Below are 23,708 nucleotides of genomic sequence, written 5' to 3' on the forward strand. Positions count from 1 at the left end.
TGGGGGGGCACAGAGCCGTACTGGGAGGGACTGGGAGGGACTGGGGGGGCACAGAGCTGTACTGGGAGGGACTGGGGGGGCACAGAGCCGTACTGGGAGGGACTGGGGGGGACTGGGGGGGCACAGAGCCGTACTGGGAGGGACTGGGGGGGCACAGAGCCGTATTGGGAGGGACTGGGGGGGCACAGAGCCATACTGGGAGGGACTGGGAGGGACTGGGGGGGGCACAGAGTCATACTGGGAGGGACTGGGGGGGCACAGAGCTGTACTGGGGGGGACTGGGAGGGACTGGGGACCCCCCCCTCCCTCCCCAAGCCCCTCCCCCACTGCCAAGCCCCGCCTTTATGACATCACTTTATTGGAGGACACCCCCCCTTTAAAGGGCGGGGCCGGGGGAGAAGGGGCGGGGCACCATCCTCTGTGGGGGTGGGGTGGGGGCGGGGCGGAGCTCGGCGCGCCGGCCAATCAGGCGAGGGCGACCTCGACGTGGGGGAGGAGCCGGGCCAGCTGGGCGGCGGCTTCGGGGGCGGCGGCCAAGGGGGTGTCGGCCAATCGCAGGCGAGCCAGGCGGGGGCAGGCGGCCAATGGGGCGAGGGCGGAGGCGTGGCTTATGGCTGCGGGGAAAGGGGGGGGGGCGGAGTCAAGGAGAAGCCCCTCCCACCTCCCCTTAGGCCACGCCCCCTTCCCCGGCCCGCTATTGGCTACCACAAGCCCCGCCCATTCGCCCCAGACCACACCCCCCCGCCCCCAGGCCCCGCCCCCGCCTCGAAGCCACGCCCCCCGTACCGCAAGCCCCGCCCCTTCCCATAAGCCACGCCCCCGTCCTTTAAGCCACGCCCCCTTCCTTTAAGCTGCCGGCCAAGCCCCGCCCCAGACCAAGCCCCGCCCCCTTCCCCCTAAGCCCCGCCCCCGCTCCAAGCCCCGCCCCTTCCCCTAAGCCCCGCCCCTGCTCCAAGCCCCGCCCCCTTCCCCCTAAGCCCCGCCCCCGCTCCAAGCCCCGCCCTTCCCCAGCCCCAACCCCCCCCGGCCCCTTCCCCTAAGCCCCGCCCCTGCTCCAAACCCCGCCCCCTTCCCCCTAAGCCCCGCCCTCAGGCCAGGCCCCGCCCCTTCCCCTAAGCCCCACCCTTTCCCCCAAGCCCCGCCCCTGCCCCAAACCCCGCCCCTCCCCAGCCCCAACCCCCCCCGGCCCCTTCCCCTAAGCCCCGCCCCCAGGCCAGGCCCCGCCCCCACAAGCCCCGCCCCTGCTCCAAACCCCGCCCCCTTTCCCCCAAGCCCCGCCCTCAGGTCAGGCCCCGCCCCTTTCCCTAAGCCCCGCCCCTTCCCCAGGCCCCGCCCCCACTCCAAGACCCCGCCCCCTTCCCCCTAAGCCCCACCCCCGCTCCAAGCCCCCGCCCCTCCCCAGCCCCACTCCCCCGCCCCTTCCCCTAAGCCCCGCCCCCAGCCCCGCCCCTTCCCCAAGCCCCGCCCCCGCTCCAAACCCCGCCCCTCCCCAGCCCCCCCCGGCCCCTTCCCCTAAGCCCCGCCCCCAGGCCAGGCCCCGCCCCCACAAGCCCCGCCCCTTCCCCTAAGCCCCGCCCCCCCCGGGCCCTACGGTTGCCCTCGAGGCGCAGCTCCTCCAGGCGGGGGAGGGGCGGGAACCCCCCCAGGGTCGCGACCTCGTTACGTGACAGGTCCAGCACCTGCAGGGGAGGGGGAGGGGCGAGCCCGCCCCATAGATGTGGGTCCCGGACGCCGGGGTCCCACCCCCCGCCCCATAGATGGGGGTCCCGGAGGCCCGGGTGGCCCTTAAACACCTGGGTTCCCTCCCCCTGCCCCATAGATGTGGGTCCCAGGCGCCGGGGTCCCACCCCCCGCCCCATAGATGCGGGTCCCGGATGCCTTGGTTCCCCCCCCGCCCCATAGATGGGGGTCCCGGAGGCCCGGGTGGCCCTTGAACACCTGGGTTCCCTCCCACTGCCCCATAGATGTGGGTCCCGGGCGCCAGGGTCCCACCCCCCACCCCATAGATGCGGGTCCCGGATGCCTTGGTTCCCCCCCCGCCCCATAGATGGGGGTCCCGGAGGCCCGGGTGGCCCTTAAACACCTGGGTTCCCTCCCCCTGCCCCATAGATGTGCGTCCCGGACGCCTGGGTCCCCTATAGATGTGGGTCCCACACACCCGGGTGTCACCCTCGCCGCACCCCGCCTCCCGCCGACCCATAGATGTGGGTCCCGGACACCTGGGGCCCACCCTCTGCCCCATAGAAGTGGGTCCCGGAGGCCTGGGTGTCCCTTAAACGTCGGGGTTCCCTCTCCCTGCCCCATAGATGTAGGTCCTGGATGCCTTGGTTCCCCCCCTGCCCCATAGATGTGGGTCCCGGACGCCTGGGTCCCTTATAGATGTGGGTCCCACACACCGGGGTGTCATCCCCCCCCCCACCCCGCCGCCCCATAGATGTGGGTCGCGGATGCCGGGGTCCTCGTCCCGTTCCCCCCCTGCCCCCCCTACCTCCCCCTTCCCGCCAGCCCCATAGATGTGGGTCCCACCTGCAGGCGCCGCAGCCCCCCGATGGCGGGGGGGAGCCCCCCCAGGCCGTTCCCCCCCAGCTCCAGCCGCGTCACCAGCACCAGCCGCTCCAGCAGCGGCAGCGACCGCAGCGCCTGGGGGCGGGGCCTCAGCCAGACCACGCCCCCTCCCCGGGACACACCCCCCCAAGCCCCTCACACCCCCTCCAGGCCCCTCCCACCCCTTCAAGCCCCTCCCACCCCCTCCCACCCCTTTAAGCCCCTCCCACCACCTCCAAGCCCCTCCCACCCCCTCCAGGCCCCTCCCACCCTCTTTGAGCCCCTCCCACCCCCTCCAAGCCCCTCCCATCCCTCCAAGCCCCTCCCACCCCCCAAGCCCCTCCCACCCCCTCCAGGCCCCTCCCACCCCCTCCCAGCCCTTTAAGACCCTCCCATCCCTTTAAGCCCCTCCCACCCCCTCCAGGCCCCTCCCACCCCCTCCAGGCCCCTCCCACCCCCTCCAAGCCCCTCCCACCCCCCAAGCCCCTCCCACCCCCTCCGAGCCCCTCCCACCCTCTTTGAGCCCCTCCCACCCCCCCAAGCCCCTCCCACCCTCTTTGAGCCCCTCCCACCCCCTCCAAGCCCCTCCCCACTCCCTTTAAGCCCCTCCCACCCCTTTAAGCCCCTCCCATCCCTCCAGGCCCCTCCCACCCCCTCCAAGCCCCTCCCACCCCGTTTAAGCCCCTCCCACCCCGTTTAAGCCCCTCCCACCCCTCCAGGTCCCTCCCACCCCTCCAAGCCCCTCCCACCCCCTCCAAGCCCCTCCCACCCCTTTAAGCCCCTCCCACCCCTTTAAGCCCCTCCCACCCCCTCCAAGCCCCTCCCACCCCTCCAAGCCCCTCCCACCTCTCCAAGCCCCTCCCACCCCTTCAAGCCCCTCCCACCCCTTCAAGCTCCTCCCACCCCTCCAGGCCCCTCCCTCCCCCTCAAGCCCCTCCCATCCCTCCAGGCCCCGCCCCTTCCCACGAGGCCCCGCCCCCTTTCCCCCCCGGCCCCCGCCCCCTCCTTTACCTTCTCGGGGAGGCGGAGCGTGAGGTCATCGCCGGGCCCCGCCCCCATCCGGGCCACGCCCAGCACCAGCTCCGCCCGCGAGGCCATGTCGGCCAGGAAGCCGCGGCGCAGGGGGTCCACCTCCTGGGGGGGGGGACGGGGGGGCCACGTCAGGCCACGCCCCCCCCAAGCCACACCCCCCCCCTCCGTTAAGCCCCACCCACCTGGAGGTCCCGCAGGTAGCCCCGGATCTCGTCCTCGTAGCCCAGCGGGTCCAGGGCCGACAGCAGCAGCACCAGCGTCAGCAGGCACCCTGGGGGGGGGGAGGGGGGGAGAAACGGGGGAACCCCCCCCAGAACCCCCCAAAATACCTCAGCACCCCCCCCAAAACCGCCCCCCGCAGGGCACCCGGGACCCAAAAACCCCCAAACCCCCTAAAACCGCCCCAAAACCCCCCCAATACCCCACATAGCCCCCCAAAACCGCCCCCCAAAGGGGACCCAGGAGCCCGGGGGGACCCGAAACCCATCAAACCCCCTAAAAACCCCCCAAAACCACCCCCCAAAGGGGACCCACGCGCCCGGGGGGACTCAAAACCCCCCCAAACCCCCTAAAACCGCCCCCCAAAGGGGACCCAGGCGTCCGGGGGGACCCGAACCCCCCCCAAACCCCCTTAAAACCCCTAAAACCGCCCCCCAAAGGAGAACCAGGCGCCCGGGGGGACCCGAAACCCCCCCAAACCCCCTAAAAACCCCCTAAAACCGCCCCCCAAAGGGGACCCAGGCGTCCGGGGGGGACCCGAAACCCCCCCAAAAGGTGTCCCGGGGGGGGGGGGGTGTGTGGGGTGTGGGGTTGGGGGGGGGGGGGTCTCACCCCGGCTGCGGGGCTCCAGCTCCAGCAGCTCCCGGCAAGTGGCCGCCTGCCCCTCCAGCACCGAGGCCTCGGCCACGCCCACTTCCGGCCTGGGCGGGGGGGGGGGAGAGGGGGCGTGGTCAAAAGGGGGGGCGGGGCTTAGCCCGAGGAGGAGGAGCCCCGGCCCTTTTATGGCTTGAAATGAGGATTGGGGGGGCGTGGCTTAACCAAAGGGGGCGTGGTTTATGCAGGGAGGCATGGCTTGGCCAAAGGGGGCGTGGCTTCGGCGCAGTGGGAGGGGCCCGGTTCCTTTTATGGCTCTCAATGAGGTTCCCGGGGGGGCGTGGCTTGGCCAAAGGGGGCGTGGCTTCGGCGCAGTGGGAGGGGCCCGGTTCCTTTTATGGCTCTCAATGAGGTTCCCGGGGGGGCGTGGCTTGGCCAAAGGGGGCGTGGCTTCGGCGCAGTGGGAGGGGCCCAGTTCCTTTTATGGCTCTCAATGAGGTTCCCGGGGGGGCGTGGCTTTAGGTCAAGGGGGCGTGGCCTACCGGGGTGTGGGGGGGGCGCTTAAAGGGCCGGCGGCTCAGTGCTTATTGGGGGGGGGGGGGGGGGCAGCGAGGGGGCGGGGCTTGGGGGCGAATGGGCGGGGCTTCTGGGTATCGGGCGGGGCTTGGGGTGGTGGGCGGGGCTTGGGGAGGTGGGCGGGGCTTACCAGAAGAGCTCGCGGGCGACGATTGGCTCCTGCCACCAGGCCTCGTTCTCATCTAGGAGGAAAGGGCGTGGTCACGGGTGGGCGGGCCTTAAAAGGGCGTGGCCGGGGGGGGCGTGGCTCCTTACCTGGGCCGAGCGTCACCTCGCGGTGGGCGGGGTCACCCTCCCACGTGACCCGGAAGTGGAGGCGGGGCCGGGCGGGGGGGAGGGGTAGGTCGCAGAGCTGGGCGGGGCCCGGTCAAGGAACCGGGCGTGGGGGAGAAGGGGGACACGCCCTTGCCCCGCCCCCCCCCCCCCACAACCCCCCCCCTCCCCCGCCGCTGCTGTTGGATACCCAGGTGTGGCCGGGGCGGGGCCGCCCCGCCCCCGAGCGCCACGCCCCTTCCAGGGCGGAGCCGTCCAGCGTCGCCAACAGCACGGGGTGCCCCTCCCCCACCTGCGGGACCCCAACGTCTGGGTCGGGGGGGGGCCAAACCCCCCCCCACGACCCCCCCGAAACCGCCCCCCAAAGGGGAACCCAAAACCCCCCTATAGCCCCCCAAAACCTCCCCACGGCCCCCCCCAAAACTGCCCCCCAAAGGGGTCCCAGGCCTCCGGGGGGGGACCCCAACCCCCCCACGGCCCCCCCAAACCCCCCCATAGCCCTCCAAAACCCCCCAAAGGCCCCCCCCAAATGGGACCCAGGCCTCCGGGGGGGACACCAAACCCCCCCACAGCCCCCCCAAAACTGCCCCCAAAGGGGATCCAAGCCGCCGGGGGGGACCCCAACCCCCCCAGAGACCCCCAAAACCCCCCCCAAAGGGGACCCAGGCCTCCAGGGGGGACCCCAAACCCCCCCAGAGCCCCCCCAAACTGCCCCCAAAGGGGACCCAGGCCTCCAGGGGGGGACCCCAACCCCCCCATAGCCCCCCCAAACCCCCCCAGAGCCCCCCCAAACTGCCCCCAAAGGGGACCCAGGCCTCCGGGGAGGGACCCAAACCCCCCCATAGCCCCCCCAAAACTGCCCCCAAAGGCGATCCAAGCCTCTGGGGGGGACCCCAAACCCCCTCAGAGCCCCCCCAAACCCCCCCAGAGCCCCCCCAAACTGCCCCCAAAGGGGACCCAGGCCTCCAGGGGGGGACCCCAACCCCCCCAGAGCCCCCCCAAACTGCCCCCAAAGGGGACCCAGGTCTCCAGGGGGGGACCCCAACCCCCCCAGAGCCCCCACAAAACCCCCCAGAGACCCCCAAAACCCCCCCCAAAGGGGACCCAGGCCTCCAGGGGGGACCCCAACCCCCCCATAGCCCCCCCAAACTGCCCCCAAAGGGGACCCAGGCCTCCGGGGAGGGACCCAAACCCCCCCATAGCCCCCCCAAAACTGCCCCCAAAGGCGATCCAAGCCTCTGGGGGGGACCCCAAACCCCCTCAGAGCCCCCCCAAACCCCCCCAGAGCCCCCCAAAACCCCCCAAAGCCCCCCCCCAAAGGGGACCCAGGCCTCTGGGGGGGAACCCCAACCCCCCCATACCCCCCCCCCCCGTAGCCCCCCCCCAAAGGGGCTCACCACGACGGGGCGGGAGAAGGTGACGGCCAAGGTGGCGTCCTCCCGGTCGACGTAGACGCAGATGATCCTCGGCGGGGGGGTGGCTGTTTTTTTTTGGGGGGGACGGGGACGGACACACACGGACACCCCCCCAGGGCGTTGAAAGAAGCCCGGGGGGGGGGGGGGGACACCCGGGGGGGGGACAGAGGGGGGTGGGGGGAGGCGTTACCCCGGGAGAGGACGCAGCGCAGGTAGACCCAGGCGCTCTGGTCGGTGGGGTCGGTGAAGACGGCGTTTTGGACCAGCTCCAGCTCTGCGGGGGGGGGTCGGGGGGGTCGGGGGGGGGTCGGGGGGGGGGGACACGGACAGCCAGGGGGACCCAGGCGGCCGGGGGGGCACCCAAAAGCCTTATAAGCCCCCCAAAACCCCCGTAGCCCCTTCAAACCCCCCCCCCAAAGGGGACCCGGGTGTCCGGGGGGGCCCCAAAACCCCCCCCATAGCCCCCCCCCCCCAAAACTGACCCCAAAGGTAACCCGGGGGGGGACCCAAAATCCCCCATAACCCCCCCATAGCCCCCCCAAAGGGGACCCGGGCGTCCGGGGGGGGACCCAAAACCCCCCATAACCCCCCAAAACCCCCCCATAGCCCCCCCAAAGGGGACCCGGGCGTCCGGGGGGGGCCCAAAACCCCCCCCATAGCCCCCCCCCCCCCAAACTGACCCCAAAAGTAACCCGGGGGGGGGGCCAAAATCCCCCATAACCCCCCAAAACCCCCCCATAGCCCCCCCAAAGGGGACCCGGGCGTTGGGGGGGGGGGGACACAAAACCCTCCCATAACCCCCCCCCCAAAACTGACCCCAAAAGGGGACCCAAAACCCCCCATAATGCCCCAAACCCCCCCCATAGTCCCCCCAAAGGGGACCCGGGCGTCCGGGGGGGGCCCCATAACCCCCCGAACCCCCCCATAACCCCCCCCGAAACCCTCCCAGTACCCCCTAGAACACCCCCCCCCCCCCCCCCCAAAAAAAGGGGACCCCCCCCCGAAATAGGGACCCAGGCCCTCGGTGGGGTTGGGGCACCCCCATAAGCGGGGTTTTGGGGGGGGATGGAGGGTTTTTGGGGGGCAGGGGGGGGCCGGGGAGGGGGGGGGGGGCCGGACTGACCGGTGGGGAGGCGCTGGGGGGGCACCCCCCCTCCGCCGGGGGGGGTCAGCAGACGCAGCCGATGGTGCCAGGCGGAAAAGTTGGAAAAGTCGCGGCTGAGCAGGGCCCCGGCGAAGGCCAGCTCCGCTTCGGGGTCTTCCTCGGCCGCCAGCGCCCGCCGGTGCTCCCAGGCGTGGACTAGGAGGGGGGGGGACACACACCAGTAAGGACCAGTAAGCACTGGGGGGGTCCCCCGCCCAGCCCCGAACCCGCTTTGTCCCGTTCTGGCAATTCCCAGTATAAACCAGTAAGGTTTAGCACCCAAAAGCCCCTCCCAGTACGGTCTGAGACCCCCCGGGTCGCCTTCCGCCAGCTCCCAGTATAAACCAGTAACCTCCGCCGCCCCCAAACCCCCTCCCAGTATGGTCTGAGACCCCCTGGGCCGCCTTCCGCCAGCTCCCAGTATAAACCAGTAACCTCCGCCGCCCCCAAACCCCCTCCCAGTATGGTCTGAGACCCCCTGGGCCGCCTTCCGCCACCTCCCAGTATAAACCAGTAACCTCCGCCGCCCCCAAACCCCCTCCCAGTATGGTCTGAGACCCCCCGGGCCGCCTTCTGCCACCTCCCAGTATAAACCAGTAACCTCCACCACCCCCAAACCCCCTCCCAGTATGGTCTGAGACCCCCCAGGCTGCCTTCCGCCAGCTCCCAGTATAAACCAGTAACCTCCGCCGCCCCCAAACCCCCTCCCAGTATGCTCTGAGACCCCCCGGGCTGCCTTCCACTGCCTCCCAGTATAAACCAGTAACCTCCACCGCACCCAAACCCCCTCCCAGTACGCTCTGAGACCCCCCGGGCCGCCTTCCGCCACCTCCCAGTATAAACCAGTAACCTTCACTGCGCCCAAACCCCCTCCCAGTATGGTCTGAGACCCCCCCGGCTGCCTTCCGCCAGCTCCCAGTATAAACCAATAACCTTCACTGCGCCCAAACCCCCTCCCAGTATGGTCTAGAGACCCCCCCGGCTGCCTTCCACCAGCTCCCAGTATAAACCAGTATGCGTTGTCTGCCCAAAACCCCCTCCCAGTATGGTCTGAGACGCCCCCGGCTGCCTTCCACCAGCTCCCAGTATAAACCAGTACGCGTTGTCTGCCCAAAACCCTCTCCCAGTATGCTCTGAGACCCCCTGGGCCGCCTTCCGCCAGCTCCCAGTATAAACCAGTAACCTCCACTACCCCCAAACCCCCTCCCAGTATGGTCTGAGACCTCCCGGGCCGCCTTCCGCCAGCTCCCAGTATAAACCAGTAACCTTCACTGCGCCCAAAGCCCCTCCCAGTATGGTCTGAGACCCCCCGGGCTGCCTTCCACCAGCTCCCAGTATAAACCAGTACGCGTTGTCTGCCCAAAACCCTCTCCCAGTATGGTCTGAGACCCCCCGGGCCGCCTTCTGCCACCTCCCAGTATAAACCAGTAACCTCCGCCACCCCCAAACCCCCTCCCAGTATGGTCTGAGACCCCCCCGGCTGCCTTCCACCAGCTCCCAGTATAAACCAGTACGCGTTGTCTGCCCAAAACCCCCTCCCAGTATGCTCTGAGACCCCCCAGGCCGCCTTCCGCCAGCTCCCAGTATAAACCAGTAACCTCCGCCGCCCCCAAACCCCCTCCCAGTATGCTCTGAGACCCCCTGGGCTGCCTTCCACCAGCTCCCAGTATAAACCAGTAACCTCCAGCGCACCCAAACCCCCTCCCAGTATGGTCTAGAGACCACCCCGGCTGCCTTCCACCAGCTCCCAGTATAAACCAGTACGCGTTGTCTGCCCAAAACCCTCTCCCAGTATGGTCTGAGACCCCCCGGGCCGCCTTCTGCCACCTCCCAGTATAAACCAGTAACCTCCGCCACCCCCAAACCCCCTCCCAGTATGGTCTGAGACCCCCCCGGCTGCCTTCCACCAGCTCCCAGTATAAACCAGTACGCGTTGTCTGCCCAAAACCCCCTCCCAGTATGCTCTGAGACCCCCCAGGCCGCCTTCCGCCAGCTCCCAGTATAAACCAGTAACCTCCGCCGCCCCCAAACCCCCTCCCAGTATGCTCTGAGACCCCCTGGGCTGCCTTCCACCAGCTCCCAGTATAAACCAGTAACCTCCAGCGCACCCAAACCCCCTCCCAGTATGGTCTAGAGACCACCCCGGCTGCCTTCCACCAGCTCCCAGTATAAACCAGTAAGCTCTACCGCCCCCAAACCCCCTCCCAGTACGCTCTGAGACCTCCCTGGCTGCCTTCCACCAGCTCCCAGTATAAACCAGTACGCTTTGTCTGCCCAAAAGCCCCTCCCAGTATGCTCTGAGACCCCCCCGGGCCGCCTCCCAGTACAAACCAGTATAAACCAGTAGGCCTTCCCTCCCCCAAACGGCCCCTGGCTCCAACCCGGCGGCTTCTAAGGGGGGGGTTAAACGCCCCCCCCCCGCGGGGGCCCACAACGCCCTCAACTCCCCCCCCCCCCCCCTTCCCCCCCTCTCCCAGTTGCTCCCAGTATAAACCAGTGGGGCTCACAGTTGCGGGGGTCGGTGGCCAGCAGGCGGTCGCAGAGGGCTCTCTCGGCGGTGGCCGCGGGGGGGGGTCGGTGGCCGGGGGGGGCCGGGGGGGGCCGGTGCCGCAGCACCCAGCCCCGGTGGTGCCAGGCCCCGTAGGATTTGGGGTTCACCCCCAGGCACCCCCCCACGAAGGCCAGCTCCCCCGGCACCCTGCCCCCCCCGAAACCAGTACGGACCAGTCAGGCACTGGGGAGGGACTGGGAGTGACGCACCCCCGCTCCCAGTGCACCCCCCCAGGGCCCCCCCCAGGGCCCCCAAATCCCCCCCCAGTCCCCTCCCAGTGCCCCCCGATCCCCTCCCAGTCCCTCCCAGTTCCTCCCAGTCCCTCCCAGTGCCCCCCAGTCCCCTCCCAGTGCCCCCAAATCCCCTCCCAGTCCCTCCCAGTCCCCTCCCAGTTCCCTCCCAGTACCCCCCAGTGCCCCCCAGTGCCCTCCCAATCCCTCCCAGTGTCCCCAAATCCCCTCCCAGTGCCCCCCAGTCCCCTCCCAGTCCCTCCCAGTGCCCCCCAGTCCCCTCCCAGTGCCCCCCAGTTCCCCCCCACTCCCCCAAACCCCCTCCCAGTGCCCCCAAATTGCCTCCCAGTGCCCCCCAGTCCCCTCCCAGTCCCTCCCAGTTCCTTCCCAGTACCCCCCAATCCCCTCCCAGTGCCCCCAAATCCCCTCCCAGTCCCTCCCAGTTCCCTCCCAGTTCCCTCCCAGTACCCCCCAGTGCCCCCCAATCCCCTCCCAGTGCCCCCCAGTCCCCTCCCAGTCCCTCCCAGTTCCTTCCCAGTACCCCCCAATCCCCTCCCAGTGCCCCCAAATCCCCTCCCAGTGCCCCCCAGTTCCCTCCCAGTGCCCCCCAGTCCCCTCCCAGTGCCCCCAAATTGCCTCCCAGTGCCCCCCAGTCCCCTCCCAGTCCCTCCCAGTGCCCCCCAGTCCCCTCCCAGTCCCTCCCAGTTCCTCCCAGTACCTCCAAATCTTCTCCCAGTGCCCCCCAGTCCTTCCCAGTGCCCCCAAATCCCCTCCCAGTCCCTCCCAGTTCCCCCCCACTGCCCCCAACCCCCCTCCCAGTGCCCCCCCAGCCCCTCCCAGTGCCCCCAAACCCCCTCCCAGTGCCCCCCAGTCCCCTCCCAGTTTCCTCCCAGTGTCCTCCAGCCCCTCCCAGTGCCCCCCAATCCCCTCCCAGTGCCCCCCCAGTCCCTCCCAGTACCCCCAAATCCCCTCCCAGTGCCCACCAGTGCCCTCCCAGTCCCTCCCAGTGCCCCCAAATCCCCTCCCAGTCCCTCCCAGTGCCCTCCAGTCCCCCCAAATCCCCTTCCAGTGCTCCCCAGCTCCCCCAAATCTCCTCCCAGTCCCTCCCAGTGGCCCCCAGTCCTTCCCAGTGTCCCCAAATCCCCTCCCAGTGCCCCCCAGTCCCTCCCAGTACCCCCAAATCCCCTCCCAGTGTCCCCCAATCCCCTCCCAGTCCCTCCCAGTGCCCCCCAATCCCCTCCCAGTGCCCCCAAATCCCCTCCCAGTCCCTCCCAGTGCCCTCCCAGTCCCCCCAAATCCCCTTCCAGTGCTCCCCAGCTCCCCCAAATCTCCTCCCAGTCCCTCCCAGTGCCCCCCCAGTGCCCCCCAGTCCTTCCCAGTGCCCCCAAATCCCCTCCCAGTGCCCCCCAGTGCCCCCCAATCCCCTCCCAGTCCCCCCAAATCCCCTCCCAGTGCCCCCCAATCCCCTCCCAGTCGCTCCCACTGTCCCCAAATCCCCTCCCAGTGCCCTCCCAGTGCCCCCCCAATCCCCTCCCAGTCCCTCCCAGTGCCCCGCAGTCCTTCCCAGTGTCCCCAAATCCCCTCCCAGTGCCCCCCCAGTCCCTCCCAGTGCCCCCAAATTGCCTCCCAGTGCCCCCCAGTCCCCTCCCAGTCCCCCCAAATCCCCTCCCAGTGCCCTCCCAGTGCCCCCCAGTGCCCCCAAATCCACTCCCAGTGCCCTCCCAGTCCCCCCCCAGACCCTCCCAGTGCCCCCCAATCCCCTCCCAGTCCCCCCAAATCCCCCCAGTGCCCACCAGTGCCCCCCAGTCCCCTCCCAGTGCCCCCAAATCCCCTCCCAGTCCGTCCCAGTGCCCTCCCAGTCCCCCCAAATCCCCTTCCAGTGCTCCCCAGCTCCCCCAAATCTCCTCCCAGTCCCTCCCAGTGGCCCCCAGTCCTTCCCAGTGTCCCCAAATCCCCTCCCAGTGCCCCCCAGTCCCTCCCAGTACCCCCAAATCCCCTCCCAGTGTCCCCCAATCCCCTCCCAGTCCCTCCCAGTGCCCCCCAATCCCCTCCCAGTGCCCCCAAATCCCCTCCCAGTCCCTCCCAGTGCCCTCCCAGTCCCCCCAAATCCCCTTCCAGTGCTCCCCAGCTCCCCCAAATCTCCTCCCAGTCCCTCCCAGTGCCCCCCCAGTGCCCCCCAGTCCTTCCCAGTGCCCCCAAATCCCCTCCCAGTGCCCCCCAGTGCCCCCCAATCCCCTCCCAGTCCCCCCAAATCCCCTCCCAGTGCCCCCCAATCCCCTCCCAGTCGCTCCCACTGTCCCCAAATCCCCTCCCAGTGCCCTCCCAGTGCCCCCCCAATCCCCTCCCAGTCCCTCCCAGTGCCCCGCAGTCCTTCCCAGTGTCCCCAAATCCCCTCCCAGTGCCCCCCCAGTCCCTCCCAGTGCCCCCAAATTGCCTCCCAGTGCCCCCCAGTCCCCTCCCAGTCCCCCCAAATCCCCTCCCAGTGCCCTCCCAGTGCCCCCCAGTGCCCCCAAATCCACTCCCAGTGCCCTCCCAGTCCCCCCCCAGACCCTCCCAGTGCCCCCCAATCCCCTCCCAGTCCCCCCAAATCCCCCCAGTGCCCACCAGTGCCCCCCAGTCCCCTCCCAGTGCCCCCAAATCCCCTCCCAGTCCGTCCCAGTGCCCTCCCAGTCCCCCCAAATCCCCTTCCAGTGCTCCCCAGCTCCCTCAAATCTCCTCCCAGTCCCTCCCAGTGCCCCCCCAGTGCCCCCCAGTCCTTCCCAGTGTCCCCAAATCCCCTCCCAGTGCCCCCCAGTCCCCTCCCAGTCCCTCCCAGTGCCCCCCAGTCCCCTCCCAGTGCCCTCCCAGTGCCCCCAGTGCCCCCCAATCCCCTCCCAGTGCCCTCCCAGTGCCCCCCAATCCCCTCCCAGTCCCTCCCAGTGCCCCCCCAGTCCCTCCCAGTCCCTCCCAGTCCCTCCCAGTGCCCTCCCAGTGCCCCCCCAGTCCCCCCCAGTCCCTCCCAGTGCCCCCAGTTCCCTCCCAGTCCCTCCCAGTGCCCCCCAATCCCCTCCCAGTGCCCCCCAATCCCCTCCCAGTGCCCTCCCAGTGCCCCCCCAGTCCCTCCCAGTGCCCCCCCAGCGCCCACCAGTCCTGGGGGGGCCCGCGGAGGGCGCAGCGGCGCAGGTTCCAGCAGGTGCCCACGTCGGGGTTGGCCGCCAGCACCGCCCCCGTCAGGGCCAGCACCTCCCCGTCCAGCTGGCCCCGCGCCCGCTGGCCCCCGGGGGGGGGGGGGGGGGACACAGAGGTCACGCGGGGTCACGCGGGGTCATGTGGGGGTCATGCGAGGTCACGCGGGGGTCACACGAGGTCACGGACCACACACACACCACCCCCCCCCCCCTCCCCGGGGGCCTGATGCGGGGTCACGTGTCCCGCGGCGGGGGTGGGAGGTCGGGGGTCAGAGGTCAGGGGTCAGGGGTCACCTTCTCCAGCAGGGTGTCCATGGCGGAGCGGTAGAGGCGGAGCTTCTCCTCCCGCTGCCGGCGGCGGGCGGCGTCCGGGGGGCGGAGCTTCAGGCGGCCGTGCTGCAACGGCAACGGGGGGCGCTGGGGGGGACTGGGGGGGGACTGGGGAGCACTGGGAGGGACTGGAGGTTAACTGGGAGGCATTGGGAGGTGACTGGGAGGGACTGGGAGGGCCTGGCGCATGACTGGGAGGGACTGGAGGGTGACTGGGAGGGACTGGAGGGTGACTGGGAGGGACTGGAGGGTGACTGGGAGGCATTGGGAGGTGACTGGGAGGGACTGGGAGGGCCTGGCAGGTGACTGGGGGGGACTGGTGGGTGACTGGGAGGGACTGGGGAGCACTGAGAGGGACTAGTGGGTGACTGGGAGGGACTGGGGGGTGACTGGGGGGCACTGGGAGGGACTAGAGGTTAACTGGGAGGCACTGGGAGGGACTGGAGTTTAACTGGGGGGCACTGGGAGGGACTGGGGGGCACTGGGAGGGCCTGGCGGGTGACTGGGAGGGACTGAAATGGACTGGGAGGCACTGGGAGGTGACTGGGAGACACTGGTGAGTGACTGGGAGGCACTGGGAGGGACTGGGGGGTGACTGGGAGGGACTGGAGGTTAACTGGGAGGCACTGGGAGGGACTGGAGTTTAACTGGGGGGCACTGGGAGGGACTGGGGGGTGACTGGGAGGGACTAGGGGGCACTAGAAGTTAACTGGGAGGCAGTGGGAGGGACTGGAGTTTAACTGGGAGGGACTGGGGCGTGACTGGGGGGGACTGGGGGGCACTGGGAGGGACTGACAGGTGACTGGGAGGGACTGGAGGTTAACTGGGGGACACCTGGGGGGACAGGGAGGGACTGGTGGGTGACTGGGAGGCACTGGGAGGGACTGGAGGTTAACTGGGAGGGACTGAAGTTCAACTAGGGAGCACTGGGAGGGACGGGCGGGTGACTGGGAGGGACTGGGGAGCACTGGGAGGGACTGGGAGGCTCTAGAAAGTGACTGGGAGGGATTGGAGGTTAACTGGGAGGGACTGGGAGGTGACTGGGAGGGACTGGGAGGGACTGGAGGTTAACTGGGAGCGACTGGGAGGGACTGGGAGGTGACTGGGAGGCACTGGGAGGGACTGCCCCGTAACTGGGAGCTACTGGGATGCCCCAGTGCATCCCCGGGGGGGACACCGCGGTGGATTATGGGATGGGGGGGGGGGGGGGCGCTCCCTCACCATGGCGACGGCTCCGGTTGGGGGCGGGGGGGTGAGGCCTGGTCCGGCACCTGCGGGAGAGAGCGAGAGTCGGGAGGGGGGGGGTCCAGGCGTCCGGGGGGGACCCCCCAACCGTCCGGGAGAGGAGACCCGGGCGTCCGGGGGGGGATCCCGACACCCCCCACCCCTCGGTCAAGGCCCAGCGGGAACGAACCGGAACCGGCGGCTGCAGGAGGGTCCGGGACGGCGCAATGGCTGCCGGGGAGAAGGGGCGGAACCGGAAGCCCGCCGCAAAGCACTCTGGGATACACCGGGGCAAAGGGGCGGGGCCGTTTTGCCCCGTTTGGCAGGGCGGGGCCGCGGGGCACGCTGGGATACAGCGAGGCGGTCCGGCGGCGCCATTTTACCCCCCTGCTTGGGCCGCGGGGTATGCTGGGATACAACGGGGCAGCCGGGTGCCGCCATTTTGCTGTCTCTCAGGCGGGGCCGCGGGGCGTGCCGGGATACAGCGAGGCAAAAGGTGGGCCCGCCGCCGCCGCCATATTGCCCACGGGGAGAGAACGCCGGGGGTTGGCGCCGCCATGGGGGTGCGGAGGGGACCCCGCAACGAAGCCGGGCCCCGGTCGGGCCCGCGGCTGGATCCCGACACCGCTGGGTATTTCCGACGGGCCCTGGAGACGCTGCAGGAGGGGCTGAGCCCGGAGGAGCTCGGTGAGGGGGACGGGGGGGTGTCCCTGAGGGGTTTGGGCGGCATGGTGAGGGGCTTTGGGGGCTCCCTGAGGGGGGGTTGGGGTCTCCGAGCGGATTTGGGGGTTTTCTGAGGGTTTTTGGGGTCTCGCTGAGGGGGTTTTGGGGTCTCCGAGCAGACTTGGGGGTTTTCTGAGGGGGTTTTGGGGTCCCCGAGCAGATTTGGGGGTTTTCTGAGGGGGTTTTGGGGTCTCACTGAGGAGGTTTTGGGGTGTCCGAGCACATTTGGGGGTTCTCTGGGAGGGTTTTGGGGTGTCTGAGCAGATTTGTGACTCCCTGAGGGGATTTGGGGGGGTCTCTGAGTAGTTTTGGGTCTCCCTGAGGGGATTTGGGCGTTCTCTGAGGGGGTTTGGGGGATCTGTGAGCGAATTTGGGGTCTCCCTGAGGGGATTTGGGGGTCTCTGAGTAGTTTTGGGTCTCCCTGAGGGGATTTGAGGGTTCTCTGAGGAGATTTGGGGGGGTCTCTGAGTAGATTTGGGGTTCTCTGAGGGGATTTTGGGGTCCTCGAGCAGATTTGGGCGTTCTCTGACGGGATTTGGGGGATCTGTGAGTGAATTTGGGGTCTCCCTGAGGGGATTTGGGGGTCTCTGAGTAGTTTTGGTTTTCCCTGAGGGGATTTTGGGGGTCTCTGAGTAGATTTGGGGCTCCCTGAGGAGGTTTTGGGGGTCTCTGAGCACATTTGGGTGTCCCTGAGGGGATTTTGGGGGGTCTCTGAGGAGATTTGGGGGTTCTCTGAGGGGATTTTGGGGTCTCCCTGAGGGATTTGGGGCTCCCTGAGGAGGTTTTGGGGCTCCCTGAGCAGATTGGGGTCTCGCCAAGGGGCTTTTGGGGGCCTCTGAGCAGCTTTTGGGGGTCTCTGAGCACATTTGGGTCTCCCTGAGGGGATTTGGGGGGTCTCTGAGGGGATTTTGGGGTCTCCCTGAGGGATTTGGGGGTTCTCTGAGCAGATTCGGGTCTCGCTGAGGAGGTTCGGGTTGGGTTTTGTCGGCTTTCAGCCGCGTCCACGCGCTTTGCGGCCGATAACGGATTTTTTTTTTAAATTTTTTTCATTTTTTTTTTAATTTTTTTGCTCTTTTCTGCAGCCCTTTTTGCCCCCAACGTGCTGGCGGAGGCGGCGGCGGCGGGGACCGGGGTGGCCCTGGACCCGGGGGGGTCGCGGGTGCTGCAAGCCCTGCTACCCCAAGCCCCCCTGGGGACGTTGGGGCGACTGTTGCCCCTTTTGGTCCTGGGGGGGCTGGGGGGACCGGCCGGGCACCCGCTGGGGGCTCGAGTGCTGGAAGCCGCCCTGGGGCGGGTGCTGGTCGCCCTGGGGGGGGCGGTGGGGCGGGAGGAAGGTGTGGGGCAGGTGGAGGAAGCCGTGGGGCAGCTGGCGACGACGGTGAAGGAGGATTTGGTGGCTTTCGCCCGGCACCCGGCCGGCAGCTTCGTGCTGCGGGGGCTCCTGAGGCTGCTGGGGGGTGAGAAGATTGGCGGGGGGGGGGTCCGAGGGGCGTTTGGGGGGGTCCGAGGGGCGTTTGGGGGGGTCCGAGGGGCGTTTGGGAGGCTCTGGGGGTCCATTGGGGGGGGGTCTGGGGGGTTGGAGGGGTATTCGGGTGGGTCTGGGGCAGGGTTGGGGGGTTTGGGGGGGTCTGGGGGGGCAATCGGGGGTGGTTCGGGGGGGGGGATTGGGTTTGGGGGGAGTTGGGGGGTCTGGGGGGGCAATCGGGGGTGGGTCTGGGGGGGGATTGGGTTTTGGGGGGGTAATTGGTGCGGTTGGGGGGAGTTAGGGGGTCTGGAGGGCGATCGGGGGTGGGTCTGGGGGGGGGGGATTGGGTTTGGGGGGAGTTGGGGGGTCTGGGGGGCAATCGGGGGTGGGTCTGAGGGGGGGGGGATTGGGTTTGGGGGGCGTTGGGGGATAACTGGTACGGTCTGGGGGATCTGGGGGGCAATTGCGGGGGGCTGGGGCAGGTTTGAGGGGGTCTGGGGGGGGCCCAAGGGGCATTTGGGGGGGGGGGCGATTGGGGTTTGGGGGCAGTTTTGGGGGGGCCCGAGGGGCAATCAGGGGGGTCTGGGGGGGCAATCGGGGGGGGCTGGGGGCTCTGCAGGGGCAGGTGGGGGTGGGCCGTGGGGGGTAATTAATTGTGGGGTCCATGGGGGGGGTAATTAATTGCCCCCGTTCCCCCCCCCCCCCCCCATTCTGTGCCCCTTTGCCCCCCAGGAGTGCCCCAGCTGCCCCCCGGAGGGGCGGAGCCAAGGGAGAAGGGGGCGGAGCCTCTGATGGAGGGGGCGGAGCCTCTGGCCGAGGGGGCGGGGCCAGTGGCAAAGGGGGCGGGGCTTCCCCCCTCCTTCCCGCCCCTCCTGGGGCAATTAGCAGAGGCCTTCGAGGAGCATCTGCCCTGTGAGTGCCCCCGGGGGGGGGGCAAATACCCCTCAACGACCCCCTAATTACCCGCCTGTGCCCCTAATTAACGCCTGGGTCGCTAATTACCCCCTCCCGACTCTTAATTGCGCTCTCTGCCTTCCTAATCGCCCCCCCCCCCAATTACCCCACTAATTACCCCTCCGAGACCCTTAATTGTCCCACTGCCCCCCTAATTACCCCCCCTGCCCATTGCCACTAATTGCCCCCGCCCCTTGAATTACGCACAGCCCCTCTAATTACCCACCCCAGACCTCTAATTGCCCCCCCGACTCCTAATCGCCCCCCTGCCCCCCCAATTACCCATTGCCCCCCTAATGACCCACCCCAGACCTCTAATTGCCCCCCTAATTACCCCCCTGACTCCTAATCGCCCCCCTAATTAGCCATTGCCTCCCTAATTACCTTCCTAATTACCTCTGCTCCCCCCTACCTCCCTAATTATCTGCCTCGTGCCCTGCTAATTACCCTGCCCTAATCCCTAATTACTTGATTGTCGCCCCCCTAATTATTCTGCTCCACTAATTACATTGTTCTGATCCCTAATTATCTGTTTTTTGCCGCGCTAATTACCCTGCCGGGAGCCTTGTTTACCTTTGTCTTGTCCCCCCTAATTAGTCTGCCCTGCTAATTACCTTGCGCTGCTTCCTAATTACCTCTGTTTTGCCCCCCTTGATCGCTGTGCCGTACTAATTAGTCTGCCCGGATGCCTAATTACCTCTCTTTTGTCCTCTTAATTAGTCTTTTTCACTTAATTATGCTGCCCTGATTGCTAATTGATTGTGTTGTGCCCTGTTAATTAGTCTGCCGTGTTTATTAATTGGGCTGGTTTTTTAATTATTCTCGTGTAATCCTTAGTTTTTTCTTTCTCTACCCCCTAATTATCTTTTCTGGACCCCTAATTACCCCCCCCCACCCCCTGCCACCCCTAATTACCCCCGCTAATTGCCCCCCCTTTCTCTCCCCCCCCCCCCCAGCGCTGCTCTCCCCGGCCTGCGCCAGCCTCTGCCTGCAGGTGGCGCTGCAGGTGCTGCACCGCAGCCAATCGCCCGCCTGCGCCCGCCTCCGCGACGCCCTCATTGGCCGCCTGGCCCCGCCCGGCGAGAGGTCGGTCCCCATTGGCTGGGAGGGCGGGGATGGGGCGGGGCGGGGCTGGGGGGTGCTGATTGGCTGCCTGGCTCTGAAAGTGCCTCCCCCCCCCCTCCATCGGGGGGGGGGTGGTGGTTTCTGATTGGCTGGTGGGGAGGGGGGGTGTGTCCCGGGTGCCCTGTGCTGATTGGCCGGCTCGCCGTCGTTTCCCCTCCCCCATTGGCTGGCGTTCCTGGGGGTTCGCGGCCCCGCTTTCCCATTGGCTGCTTCGTCTTTAAAGGCTCTTTGCGATTGGCTGCGGGTTTCAGGGGGCTGTTTCCTGATTGGCCGGGAGGCCCCGGGCGCCGTTCAACGATTGGCCGGGGGTGGGGGAGGGGTGGATTTTCACCCCGTTTCCTATTGGTCGCTGTTTTCTGGAGGCACGCCTCTGATTGGCCGCCCGCCCGCCAGGCCCTTCCCCATTGGTTAAGGCCCTGCCGGTGCCGCCTGCTGATTGGCCGAAGGGTTTCCCGTCGTTCGGTGGGGGCGGGCGGGGGGTTAACCTCATTGGCCGGGGGGAAAGGGGGCGGGGCGGCGCCCGCCCGTTGCTGATTGGCTGCCGGCAGCGGGCTGGTGCGGGGGCTGCAGGACGCCGAGCGGGGCCGGCTACTGGAGGCGGCCATGACGGTGGCCGGCCCCGGGCGACTGCGGCAGCTTTTTCGGGAGGAGCTGAAGGGTCGCCTGAGGGGCGTGGCCACCCACCGGCTGGCCAATCACGGCCTGCAGCGCCTGCTGGACCACGCCCCCCCCGACGTGGTAGGCGGGGCTTGAGGGGGCGGGGGCCTGCGGGGTGGGGGGGGGGGGTGGGGCGTAAAGGGGAGGGGCTTTGGAGTGATGGGGGGGTTAAAGGGGGTGTGGCCAGAAGGGGAGGGGCTTAAGAGGGTGTGGCATAAAGGGGAGGGGCTTAAGAGGGTGTGGCATAAAGGGGAGGGGCTTAAGCGGGTGGGGTTTAAGGGGCGGGGCTTGTGTGGGGCGTGAAGGGGAGGGGCTTAAGGAGGGCGGGGGGGAAGGGGCGGGGCTTAAGGCGGGCGTGGCCCAACGGGGAGGGGCTTGAAGGGGGAGGGGCTTCAGGGGAAGGTGACGCCCGTTGGGTGGGCGAGGGGGGGCGGGGCTGGGCGGGGGGAGCGGGTGGGGTCCCCCGGGGTGGGGGTGGGGGGGGGGGGGGGGGAAGGGTGTGGCTGACGCTCGGCCCCGCCCCCCCGCAGGTGGGGGAGGTGCTGTCGGAGCTGGGCCCCGCCCTGGCTGAGCCTTTGGCCAGCGGCCACCCCGGGGTACTGGCCGCCCTGGCGGCCGCCTGCCGCCGCCACCCCCCCCTCCAGCAGGAGGGGCTGCGCTGCCTCTTCCAGGTAAGCCCCGCCCCCTTTCCGCCTAGGCCACGCCCCCTTCCTTATAAGCCCCGCCCACCCCCCCTAAGAAGGGCCCCATTGAGGGATTCGGGTCCCCATTGAGGGATTCAGGTCCCCATTGAGGAGGGGGGGAGGCCAAGCCCCGCCCCCTCGGGCAGGCCACGCCCCCCCCGGATCAAGCCCCGCCCCCCAAAAAAAGCCCCGCCCCCCCCTTTTGCAGGCTCCCTATTGGCTGGGGCAAAAGGGCGGGGCCTCTTCAAACCGTTTGCCCTTTTAAGGATGTGGGGGGGAGGGTGGGGGGGGTGTCTTGAGGAGGCCACGCCCCTTTGGGGAAGCCCCGCCCACCTCCCTCCCCGCCCCCTCCTGCTCCTCCCCTTGGTCCTAGTGCCCCCCCTCCCTCTTTAACCCCCGCCCCTTTCGGGCTCAAGCCCCGCCCCTTCCCCCACCCAGGCCCCGCCCCCCCCAGAGGCCCCTCCCTAAGCCCCGCCCCTTCCTCCTTTCTCCACCAATAGGCTTTCGGCTGCTGGGAGCCGCCCGAGCGCCGGCGGGGCTGCGTGGGGCTCCTGGTCGGGCTCCGCCCTTTCGAGGGCGGGGACGAGGGGGCGGAGCCAGAGGTGAGGGGCGTGGGGGGTGGGGGGAGTGGGCGGGGCTTCCTCCCCCTCCCCTGGTCCCCCCCCCCCCCCCGGTTGCCTCCGCTCCCCTCTAACTTGCCCCCTCTCCCCCCCCCCCCCCTTAACAACTTTTTAAACCGCCCTAAACCCAATATTTAACCTTTTCGCACAATTATTTGCCCCCCCCGACCCCGCTAATTGCCCCCCGACCCCGCTAATTGCCCCCCGACCCCGCTAATTGCCCCCCCCCACCCCGCAAATTGCCCCCCCACCCCGCTAATTGCCCCCAGCCCCTTTAATTACCCCCGAACCCTCTCCCCCGCCCCCTTTTTTTACCCCCCAGCCCCCTTTTTTCTCTCTCTGCCCCCCCCCCAAACCAGGGGTGGGGTTTTGGGGGGGCCCCCCCTTGACTCCTCCTCTTGCCCCCCCCCCCGCGTCCCCCCCGCAGCCCCCCTCGCTGGGCGCCGTCACCCTCCACGGCTCCCTCCTGCTCCAGCACCTCCTGCATTTCGGGGACCCGACGCCGGTGCTGGGGGGGTTGGAGGCTTTGCCCCCCCCGGCTTTGGTGGCCTTGGCCCGTAGCCCCCCCGGCAGCCGGGTCTGGGACGCCCTCTTGACCTCCCCCACCGTCCCCCCCCGCGCCCGGCGCCGCCTCCTGCGCAAGCTCAAGGTAAAGCTTTTTTTTTTTTTATTTTGGGGGGGGGTTGGGCGGGGTTTGGGGGGGGGGGGAGGGGGCCGGTGACGTCACTTCCGGCGTTGCCCCCCCCCCCCCCCCCGCAGGGTCGCTTCCTCTCGCTGGCCTGTCACCGCAACGGCAGCCGCGTCCTCGACGCCGTCTGGGCCTCGGCCTCCGCCCCGGCCCGCGCCGCCATCGCCGAGGAGCTGGGTGAGCCCCTGGGGGGGGGGGGGGGGAAGGGGGGGGCGGGGAGGAGGGGGGGGAGCCCGGCGGCCACGCCCTAACCCCCCTTCCCTCCCCTCCCCCCGCAGCGTCCCAGCGCCACGCCCTGCAGAGCGACCCCCACGGCCGGGGGGTGGCCCGGAGCCTGGAGCTCGACCTTTTCCTGCGAGGGCGGCGAGCGTGGCAACGGCTACAGGCGGCCCCCGGCCACCGCCGCCGCCTCCTGGGACCCCTCCTGCAGGAATGACACCCCCCCCCCCACCCCCTCCCCCACCCCCAGGGCCGGGGGCGGGGGGGGGAGAGAAAGAGAGAGGTGCCGCGACGGAGAGGCGCCCTCTCGGAGGACTACGGGATACAAAGATGGGGGACGGAGAGAGAGAGCGGCGCCTTGGAGGACCGTGGGGCACAGAGACGGGGGACGGAGAGAGAGAGCGGCTCCTTGGAGGACCGTGGGGCACAGAGACGGGGGACAGAGAGAGAGAGCGGCGCCTTGGAGGACCGTGGGGCACAGAGACGGGGGACGGAGAGAGAGAGCGGCTCCTTGGAGGACCGTGGGGCACAGAGACATGGGACGGAGAGAGAGAGCGGCTCCTTGGAGGACCGTGGGGCACAGAGACGGGGCACGGAGAGAGAGAGCGGCGCCTTGGAGGACCGTGGGGCACAAAGAAGAGGGACGGAGAGAGAGAGCGGCGCCTTGGAGGACTGTGGGGCACAGAGACGGGGGACGGAGAGAGAGAGCGGCGCCTTGGAGGACTGTGGGGCACAGAGACGGGGCACGGAGAGAGAGAGCGGCGCCTTGGAGGACTGTGGGGCACAGAGACGGGGCACGGAGAGAGAGAGCGGCTCCTTGGAGGACCGTGGGGCACAGAGACATGGGATGGAGAGAGAGAGCGGCGCCTTGGAGGACTGTGGGGCACAGAGACGGGGCATGGAGAGGGGGGCCGCTCTGGTACGTCATCCCAGCTCTCGTCTGCTCCCGCCCTCCCCCGACCCCCTTATTTTTTAACTCAATCGAGGGTTTTTTTGGGGTTTTTTTCACCTTTTTCTTTCTTTTTTGTTGTTTTTTTTCTTTCCGTGGGGCAGAGGCGGAGCTCGGTCCCTCCCCCTAGAGCTGTCTGTCCCCCCCCCCCCCCCCCCCGCCCCCCACCGGCGGCCATGTTGTCCCCACGGCAGAGGAGGGGGGAGGGGCTCCGCTTCTCGCCGCCGTTTATTGGGAAAACGGAAAAATTTGGGAATCGGGGCGGGGGGGAGGGGAGGGGGGGGAAGGGGCGTGGTCAGGAGGCGGGGCTTAGCGGGCGTAGGTCA

The 23,708-nt window shown here is 69.0% G+C and overlaps 2 protein-coding genes across 2 annotated transcripts; one reads left to right on the forward strand and one right to left on the reverse strand.

Moving 5' to 3' along the window:
- Nucleotides 1–338: 338 nt before the first annotated feature.
- RABGGTA (Rab geranylgeranyltransferase subunit alpha) lies at nt 339–16,029 on the reverse strand. Its single transcript, XM_074567892.1, has 18 exons — nt 15,683–16,029; nt 15,490–15,575; nt 15,297–15,346; nt 14,040–14,141; nt 13,703–13,827; nt 10,305–10,495; nt 7,777–7,953; nt 6,844–6,927; nt 6,636–6,718; nt 5,429–5,530; nt 5,221–5,317; nt 5,096–5,147; nt 4,408–4,496; nt 3,759–3,847; nt 3,556–3,678; nt 2,527–2,640; nt 1,592–1,679; nt 339–614 (listed from the first exon to the last, which is right to left on the reverse strand). The coding sequence occupies exons 1-18, from the start codon at nt 16,027–16,029 to the stop codon at nt 466–468; spliced, it is 2,148 nt and encodes a 715-aa protein (XP_074423993.1). The 3' UTR covers nt 339–465.
- On the forward strand, nt 15,434–23,441 carry NOP9 (NOP9 nucleolar protein). Its single transcript, XM_074567918.1, has 10 exons — nt 15,434–15,986; nt 17,105–17,479; nt 18,220–18,399; nt 19,398–19,527; nt 20,115–20,304; nt 20,754–20,894; nt 21,407–21,508; nt 21,954–22,175; nt 22,286–22,391; nt 22,493–23,441. The coding sequence occupies exons 1-10, from the start codon at nt 15,527–15,529 to the stop codon at nt 22,648–22,650; spliced, it is 2,064 nt and encodes a 687-aa protein (XP_074424019.1). The 5' UTR covers nt 15,434–15,526; the 3' UTR covers nt 22,651–23,441.
- The last annotated feature ends 267 nt before the right edge of the window (nt 23,442–23,708 follow it).

This window comes from Larus michahellis, chromosome 30 (assembly GCF_964199755.1).
Source record: "Larus michahellis chromosome 30, bLarMic1.1, whole genome shotgun sequence".
NCBI classification, from domain to species: domain Eukaryota; kingdom Metazoa; phylum Chordata; class Aves; order Charadriiformes; family Laridae; genus Larus; species Larus michahellis.

Coding starts and splice junctions, on each gene's coding strand:
- RABGGTA (XM_074567892.1), bottom strand. CDS start 16,029: ATGCCGCCCAAACCCCTCAGGGACACCCCCCCGTCCCCCTCACCGAGC. Junction 15,576..15,682: donor CCCGCGGCCCAAGCAGGGGG/GTAAAATGGCGC, acceptor GGTGTATCCCAG/AGTGCTTTGCGGCGGGCTTC. Junction 14,142..15,296: donor CAACCGGAGCCGTCGCCATG/GTGAGGGAGCGC, acceptor TTGCCGTTGCAG/CACGGCCGCCTGAAGCTCCG.
- NOP9 (XM_074567918.1), top strand. CDS start 15,527: ATGGCTGCCGGGGAGAAGGGGCGGAACCGGAAGCCCGCCGCAAAGCAC. Junction 15,987..17,104: donor GCTGAGCCCGGAGGAGCTCG/GTGAGGGGGACG, acceptor TCTTTTCTGCAG/CCCTTTTTGCCCCCAACGTG. Junction 18,400..19,397: donor CTTCGAGGAGCATCTGCCCT/GTGAGTGCCCCC, acceptor CCCCCCCCCCAG/CGCTGCTCTCCCCGGCCTGC.